The following is a 9,086-nucleotide window of genomic DNA, read 5'->3' as shown; positions in this document are numbered from 1 at the left end:
TGTGTGTCACTCTGTGGGGGTCGGGGGGCTACCGTAGCGCAAGGCCGTGCGAGCGGCCTTAACACACAGGTGTCCTTACCAGAGCCTCTATTGGCCTTGATGTTAAGTGTGTGTTTGTCCCTTGATCTCAACGAATAAGATTCGAATCCCGGCAAAGCGAGAGGAAAATAAGTGTCAATGGATTTCCCTGAATCTGGGAGCGAGATATGGGGAGAGATTTGTTGCCGGATCCGGAAACCGGCCCAGTGCCAGCACTGCTACCCGGGTGTCCGCCTCATGGCCAGTGGCGACCGTTCTCGTTTGTCCCTCCTCTCAGGTTGTTTTGTAAAGCTACAGCTCGGTCCATTCATTTACCCAACACTTACACACTACCCTACATTTGCACTAGGCCCCAGTCGTACAAGCCTTGCAGTAGCAGAGCCCTGTTCGCCCAGGGTGCCTGGCACTCCTTTGCTGCAGTGTAGCCTTGTCTCGGTTTACTCCCTGTAGAACCGGCCTCCCCCGAGCAGCATTCACGATGACCTTTGCTGAAAAAAGTCTGCTCTTAGACTGACATTGTTGGAAGGCAGCCGAAGGCGATCGTGAAGTTAAACCAAGGCCAAAGCCGGCCTCCTCTGATAAAACGGGATGCGCCGAGCAGATCCCTCAGTCATCCTTCCGACGCCTCCGCACTTCCCAGGGCGAGCAGAGGAGGCGCAAGAAAGGAAGCCACAACAGCAGCTTTTGGGGTGGGGGAAAGAAAGATGATGACCAGACGGACCACCCTGACTTTCCTTATTTTATTGCAGCATTGGGCCCTTTCAGAAGAAAGCGCCGTGAATCCAGGCCTTGAACCGGAAAAGGTAAGCGCTCCCGCTGGTCAGTCCCAATGTGGCGGCTTTATTTATTTATTTAGCCGCTTATACAGCAAATACATTCTGTTTCAAAGCGCCCACAGGGCAACAGGGAGGGAACATGAGATTGAAAGCACATTAAAAATACACCAATATGAAGGAATGGACGAACCTACTATGCCTTGTGAGTATTCAGAACGTGCTTTGGCGCTTTGTGTTCAAAATGAATTCGTGAAAAAAGGTTACAATTATAAAAGGGTATGTTTTGTTCATTGTGTGTTTTACTATTCAAATGTGTATTCTCGATCCGCTCATTCGCTTTTTGCGTTGCTTGTATTTGAAAGGGTTATTGGTTGTATTCTGAAAAGAGGGCGCACATGTGAGGATGTTCCTGTCATGTGTGTTTTCTATTTGTAAATGTACCTGAAAGGCTTGCTTCGTTTTTTTACGGGGGCAATGACCCATTGCCACCCCGTCTTTACACCCTACCACTCTACACATGCCCGAGGTACCATCACAATGTAAATTGCCACCGCGGGAGGATAGATCAGCTGCTCGCTTTGGAAGCAAGACGACACGGGGCAACGCGGGTTCGATCCCCGGGTCCGCGCTTAGAAACCTCTGGGTGGTATTAAGCGATTTATAAATACCCAATCATATCATGTTACCACACGTAGTCATTTTTTGGGGCTGAAACCACGATGCACACCTGAACGCATTATGTGATTTTCTTTTTATGATTTATGTGCAGCCATTTTAAAGTGTTTCAGTCAAGGTAGGCTGTGGTGCATGCAGAATGCAGTCAGAGCCTATGCCCGTGGAGAATAAAGCTCGCACTCAAAATGGCACGCATGCTAAACTTCCACCGAAGGCGAACGAGACAGAAACGGAAAGTGGACCCTCGCTCCTCACACTGTTACTGCTTTGCTTCGAGTAACAAATGCACTAAAAATGCACGATCAGTACCAGTGCTCTAAATAGGAAAAACAAGGTGCAGGAATTCACCATTCTAGGCTTTAAGTGAGCCGGGGCCCAGTCTTTCAAACATTTCTCTCGCTTTGTGGCTCTGCCAGGGCTCTTCCGTGTCTATTAATGTCAGACCGGTGTCCCTCTCCATTTGTGTAGTTCTGTGTGTCTCTCTTCATGTCTTACCAGTGTGCCTCGTTCTCTGTCTCTCTCCGCATCCACCCACTGCAGTCATGTTCTCACATACTCTTTAACGCTGTGTAAGTGACTCTTGTTTTTCTGAACGTGGGCGCTGGGAGCGTGACACTCCGAAACCACAGGCAGTGATTCCAACCAACATCTCAGCCCATGGTTTACTCTTCAGGCATTAACTTTAAATGTCATTCTGTCAGCCTGATGCAGCCATCCCTCAAAGGCGCTCATCAATCACAGACCGATTTTGCCCTGCTTTGGCGCCCTTATTGTGACTGATGTTCAAAAGTTGTCAGGCTTTGAGAGTGTGCAGATAAGTCACTGTGAGATTAAACCGTTTGCCCAGGATCGCACATTTTCTTTGAGCAATGACACTAAGCTTTTAACCCACTGTGCAATTTTGCCAGATGGCCACATACCTTTTGAGCTCTAGATAGTACACATATTTAGGTTTTGGGTTTCGAGAACACAATCTTATAGAGTTTGCATGCAAACTACCCACATCACATAGTAAAGCAACCTACTAATGTGTACATATGTGTAGAACCATGTAAAGCGAAAAGTGTCATTGTAGCTTTATTTTACACATTATACATGGAAGACAATTGGTCAGAGAATGCAAAGAAACACAAGCCTGAAAAATGTCCTGTTTTACACCTCTTCATTTTCATCACTGAGACACACAAGAACATCAATTTTGTCATAAGGTCACTTGCTGAAAGTAATTGTTTGATGCAGACTTCCACCTTTTTTTAAAGCATGGTGTTAAGATAATGTGAACATCCACATACAAGATTTTGGGGTAGGGTGGGCACTGCTAAGTCTTTTGGGTAGTTCACCGATTCAGTTATTTCTCACACTTTGTATGGGAGCTCACCCTTTAGCCTAGGCACAAGGTTATAGCATAATCCAAAAGAGTAGGAACGAACAGCTTCCGTTCCTGGATAGCTCAATCGCAAGACCCTTTCCGGGGTTCCAAACAATATTCAAATCAATTAACTCGCTTTCATATATTAAATTTGCTTCTAAATCATAAGTTCACGATTCCTTGTGTGATTTTTCAAATATCGTTATTTATTCCTGACTCGTCAGTGTCACATAATATCAGCCAATGAACACACTCTGGATGATAAAAGACGACCAGGTAGTGAACCGAAGCCGTATTTATATACTTTAATACAGTGGTCAGATGATGAGATAATGAGTTACAATGAATTCTTCTCTTTTTTTCGTTTTTTTCGTTTTATTCTAAATATTACCTTGGACTGCAACAATCATTGGGTATGTGCAATTTACTTATTTTGATTTTTGTTGAATTTTACTCAAACATGATGAATTGGGAATGAATTACATTAACGTATGATGTTGTGATAATGGGATCCATATTGATGAAAAAGCAGCAGTGTTAATAGCCCTGATGATGGACGGATGTCCAAATGGCATTGGCTGATATTATGTGACACTGACGAGTCAGGAATAAATAACGATATTTGAAAAATCACACAAGGAATCGTGAACGTATGATTTAGAAGCAAATTTAATATATGAAAGCAAGTTAATTGATTTGAATATTGTTTGGAACCCCGGAAAGGGTCTTGAGTTTGAGCTCATCCAGGAACGGAAGCTGTTCGTTCCTACTCTTTTGGAACATCCACATACAAACCTTTTTTTATTTGCATGTCAAACTCGAAAACATCCTGGATAAGCTTTAAAAGGGAAGTTTCATTTTTGTGCTGCCCCCTTTTATTGTCTAGTAAGGAGGGACTCATTGTGTAGGTCTCTTCAGTGGTGTATGGGCTTTGTCCGACATGCCACATCGCAGTTCCAATCACCTACTAGAGTAACATGTGGTCTAGATGGCTATTAAGTACTGCAAATTAAAATGTTTTCTAAGCAATCTCAACTTTATTGCATTTCTAATTTGCATTGCAATCATTTGTCCACCTACTGAGCGCCGCCGATATGTTCTGTCGAAAAATTGATGTTGCCCACCGTTTCATTTGATATATGCACATTTTGCTCACTGCGCACAAAAGGTTGGGGACGCGGACCTAAACCTTTACATATTAGAAAAGGCAGTGTTAAAGTACTTGTCAGGTGATGCCTTGCAGGGGTACCCCGAACTCTGTCATCACCAATGCGTCTTCTTCATGAAAGCTCTAGAGCGCCCCCTCCCTACCTCCACGTGAGTAACTGGGAGAGCCCAATTAGCCACATTGGGTTGCATGCACGGCGAGCACACTGGCGGCTCTGGAGCTGCGTGTGGCATGCATTGTTCTGCAGGGTGGGGGCCAGAAAGGGGCATGGCCACTGAGGGTGGGAAGAGAGGATGAGGGAGGGGGGAAAAGCGCAGTCTTTCTTTGTGGTGCATGCTTGAATTGTCCCCTTGTACCACAGCTGAGTAATGGTACTCCGCTTCAGCTTGGAGAAGTTCCAGTTCCCAAACATGTCAAAAATGAGAAGTGCAGTTCTGAGGGCCGGTTAGGAAGGGCCATTTAAATCTCTGACAGTACACGATGGGCCAGATTCACAGAACGTTTCCCTATGGGAGTATGCCATTATAAAACACTTCCATGAATCAGGCCCTATGTTGGCACATGATATCATGGGCAATTATCTGCAGAAAACATGAGGCGTGTGTTCAGGCCTTCTGATCTACAATTAGGAACGTTTGAAAGGTGCAGGCTGCAAGTGAGGCAAAATGGCGCCATCTGCTCTTGCAATAAGCTCATGCGGGGTGCACAATGTGCAGGCAGATTCCTTGCTTCACCAGGCAAGCAAAATGTGCAGATTGCACCCACTGCATGCCAGAAAAGGTGCTACCTACAAACAGAACTGGGAATACATTTGCTCTTATCTCCAGCAAGTACAGCCAGGAATGGGCTAAAAGTGTACAATGTAAGCATTGGCAATGACCATAGACTTGGCACTTGTAGTTGTTTATTGCATTTTACCTTTAGCATGGAGGGAAGGATTGAAGACTGACAGCACAGGAAAGAAGAAATGACAGCATGGAAGAGAGTGAAGGGCAGTGCCGGTTAGGGGGGGCGAGGGAAACGCTGTGGGGGGGAGGTGGGGAATAAGAAATGAATGGCAACATGAGTGAGAATAAAAAACTCCAATGGATAAAAGCTAGGCCAGCAACAGTACGCCGGCGCATTGTACAACATTTGAAGGAAGGGGTGGCAGTGCAAATGGAGGGGAAAGAGTCACAGCGCAAATGGGGGCATTGGCAGGGCCGTCACGAGGGGGGGGGCAGGATGGGCAAACTGTCCCGGGCCTCGCTCTTGCGGGGGGCCTCGCGGCCCACTCTCCTGGGGAGAAGGCAGCACAGTCGACCTGTGTCCTTTATTCACACAGGGGACTGTGCTGTCTGCTTTCTGCCCCTGCAATGATTTTGCTGTTTGTTGCGAAGTCGCAACAAACGGCAAAATAATGGGAGATAGCAGGGCTCAGAAGTGAGCTCTGCTGCCTCCCGTTATTCAGCTGACAACGTGGACATGTTGAATGACAAGAGAGGACGCCTCTCCTGTCAGTCAGTGTGTTCACGTTTCTCAGCTTGACCACGCTGAATGATGGGAGAGGATTCCTCTCCGGTTAGGCAGCATGTCTACGTGTCGGAGTGAGGGCCATCCGGTCCACCGTGGCTGCGCAGGGGCTTTTCAAGGGTGCATGGAGGTAAGGTGTCTTTTATTTTAATTTAAATGTGTGTGTATATATATATATATATATATAGTCTATATGTGTATTTAAATTAAACGAGTATGTATAAGTGCATGACTGTGTGCTTGTAATGTTGGTGTTTATGTTGGTGTCAATGCTATATTTGGTTTTATGTATGTGTGCATGCAAGGAGTTGTGTGACTGGTGGATGCTATGCATGGGTGAAAGTGTTATATGCAAGTGTGTGCGCTAGCACCCACCCCTAAATTTAGCAGACCTGCGGGCCACTTAGTTAAGGGGTGGGGTCATGGCATCAGAGGTGCACGTAGGCTAAAATTTGGGGGAGTGACGGGGTGGGATAACACTTCAAATGTTGGGAGGGGCGCTAACTTCAGAGCCTGTGGGGGAGGGGAAAACTTACGTGTGTGGGCACATCTAACATCTTTCCACATTCGAATGAGACTATTCTGACAAGGCTTCAATGTTACAAACAGTTAACTCTCGCCCTAATTTCTGAAACGCCACACTTAAGGACCTTTGTGAGAATGAGATGTCTCATGTTACCACTTCCCTTCTAATCACTCCCCTGGCATGCAAGTGCTAACCCCACATCACAATTTCCATTACCTAAACATGTATGTTTATGAATGCAGGTGCTAACAGTGAAATGTTTTATATTAGAAATTTCAGGGCCTTTGTTAACAGTGAAGCCCAGGCCCCGTTTAATGTCTGTCTTGTTCCGTCTGGCCACGGCTCTGTTGGTCAGCCCGGCATGGGCTGGATGAAGTTTTGAAAGCAGATAGTAAGTGGTGCCAATGTGGGGCCAATAAACCCATTGCGCTGTCGGTCTCCCCACTGAGGGATGGTGTCTGGGTCTTTCAGCTTTTTCAGTTGAAAATGGCCCCCAAGCAGCTGCCCCCATGTTGGCAGTCTTATGACACCTACTGATAATCTGCAGCTTTTAACCACCTCACTGTATTATTTTGACTTCTTTGTTGATTTAAGCACTCCACAGGTGCCTTGGCCTATTTTTCCAATCTGTAAGGCCTGGGGTGCCCCACAAACATCGCAAAGAAATGGGCCCCCACCAGCCCTGACACATCGTCAACCAGTCCTGCTCTCACTTCCCTCCCAATACCCTGAGGCCAGCTAGGAAGCTGAATAGCTAGCTCACCTTCCCTTTGGCCACTAGACGTACCTTTCACCCCAATTCAGTGGCTCTTTACTTTCATAATGCTATGCTAATCTCTGGAGAGGTGGGCCATCTAAAAGCTGAGACCAGAAGTTAAGACTTTGTCCTTATCAAAGTGAGCCTGCTGATATTGCATGGATAGGCATTTGTGCTCTGCATGTTTGATGCGGCTGCCGCTCCATAACGAGAGCTACAGGCTGGCGACACATCAAAAGAGGCCTTCTGCCTCAAAGTGGGAGGGCTTCAGCCTTCCCTTGCCAGGGGCTGACTCTGCCCATTCAGCCAGGTCGAGTCACCAAAACCCAACATTTCGGGAGGGGGCTAAAGCCCGATCAGCTCAATGGTGTTGCACCCTACGTGTCTTTCACTGAAGTGCTGTTAAAAACAAACATTGGCAAAGCCAACAGTTTTGGATTGTGCATAAGTATTAGGCATTTGCCAGGCACTGCTATTAAATGCTCAGGTACTCAAACCAGTTTGCACCTGCTACCATCAACGGCCAGTTAATGCCAATACAGCAGTGCCTTTACCATGCCTACATGAAAGCCCAAAGTGTTAGGATTGCCAATGCTTGTTTTGCTTTACCCATGTTGCACAGGACTATGCATCAAGGTTAAAGCAAACCTACTACTTTGCTAAATTGGCATACATTGAATTTAGGCCAGTTGATCCAGTAATAACACTTATGGTGCACAGTCAGCCTGGGCATACTTTCTGTGGCATGGCATGTTTACTGGCAGGGAGTGCGTACATGGTAATAATGGCATATATTGGTGCAGCCTGCATGGACCACAAGGGAACAACCAGCATGAAAATATCTCTATACTAGCATATGTTGTGTGGGAACAACCAGCATGAATATATCTTTTTATACTAGCATATGTTTTGTGCAACGGTTGCATGAAATGTATTGGAAAACTGTCCTGTGCACGGTTGGTGACTTGCAACTATTGGGTTTTTCCGTGTCCTTCCATACAAAAGCAATTGCAAACTGTATGGATTCCTACCCAATTATACATAGAAAGTGCTGTAAAATGCATAATTGTAACCTAATGTTTCAAACCTTTTCTTGCGAGTGAGAAACCCCCTCAAATAACCCTTGTTTGGGCACCCTCACTGTGCTCTGTCGATCCTGCATAATTGACACAAACATTTAAGTCTCTTCAGTTCAGAAATTCACCAGCCTCCACTGTACATCATCCATCTGTGACTGTGTATGATGTGTGTTTTAATGCGCACATAGGGGCAGGGTGCCGCCGTCCGTGAGCCCCCCACCCCCCGTGACAGAGAGACACGGAGACAGGAGTGCTTCCAGTGTGGGCTCCCCGGTGATTGTGATGTCACCAGGAACGCCCCGTTTATTTAACAGCGCACGCGACGGAGTGCACGTCACTCCGTCGCGTGCGTACCCTTAAAGGGCAACGCCACACTCCTCCTTTTCCATAACAACAAATTGGAAACAGGAGGGACTAAACTATCACACATTTATAAACACACCACTCTATCAGTTCCCCAAACGAACCCCCATTTATTCACAGCCACCCTGGATCCCCCGCGGGTACCTGTCTTGACCTGACCATTTAACCCCGGTCAGCCATGCCAGCTCAGTCCGTAATATAGTCTGTGAGACGGGCAGGTTTCCAACGCCCTGTTCTCAGGGGGTACCTCCTGCCAGCGTCCCTGGCCGGTGTCTCTTGACCGGGTCTGCCTCGAGCGGGAGAATCCACAGCGGGTCCTTCTCCCCCACCTTCATCCAAGGCACCTTCACCCTCTCGGTTGTCCGGGCTGTCCACCCTGGGGTCGCCAATTCTCCTGAAGAACGAGGCATTCCTGGTTACAGACGATGTCCCGTCAGAGGCTGTTACCATAGAACCCTTGACCGCCACGACATCTAAGGGAGCGGGTTCATACGTGAGGGACAGCTTTCCATGTGGGTGGCGATTCCTCACCAGCACCTCATCTCCCAGTGCGATGTGTGGGGGTCTGAGGCCCCTCCGGATGTTTTCCATCTGTGTCCTGATTCGTCTTTCCTCTTCAACCTGTTCATTGTCAATGACGGCAGGGTCCCTGTCCCCCACCTCCGGTATGACGTCTCTCGGGCACCTCTGGAACAGCGCCTCCGCCGGGGCCACACCAGTGGACGTGTGAGGTGTGGTCCGGTATCCCCGCAGGAAAACGTATAGGGCCCTCTGCAAGCACTCGCCCTTGCCATGGGCGATCCTGAATACCTTGTTGAGGGT

General features: G+C 47.3%; 1 protein-coding gene across 1 annotated transcript in view; it reads left to right on the top strand.

The window, feature by feature from the left end:
• Window positions 1-234: 234 nt before the first annotated feature.
• The window catches only part of LOC138491650 (vitamin K-dependent protein S-like), a 313,966-nt gene continuing 305,114 nt past the window's right edge, over window positions 235-9,086 (top strand). Inside the window, exon 1 of the mRNA XM_069618286.1 lies at window positions 235-842. Coding sequence (XP_069474387.1) covers window positions 744-842 — 99 coding nt within the window. The 5' untranslated portion in view covers window positions 235-743. The remainder of the gene's footprint in view (window positions 843-9,086) is intronic.

This window comes from Ambystoma mexicanum, chromosome 10 (assembly GCF_040938575.1).
Source record: "Ambystoma mexicanum isolate Mex_15411 chromosome 10, UKY_AmexF1_1, whole genome shotgun sequence".
Classification (NCBI taxonomy): Eukaryota; Metazoa; Chordata; class Amphibia; order Caudata; family Ambystomatidae; genus Ambystoma; species Ambystoma mexicanum.
This window is presented reverse-complemented; position numbering and strand designations above follow the sequence as displayed.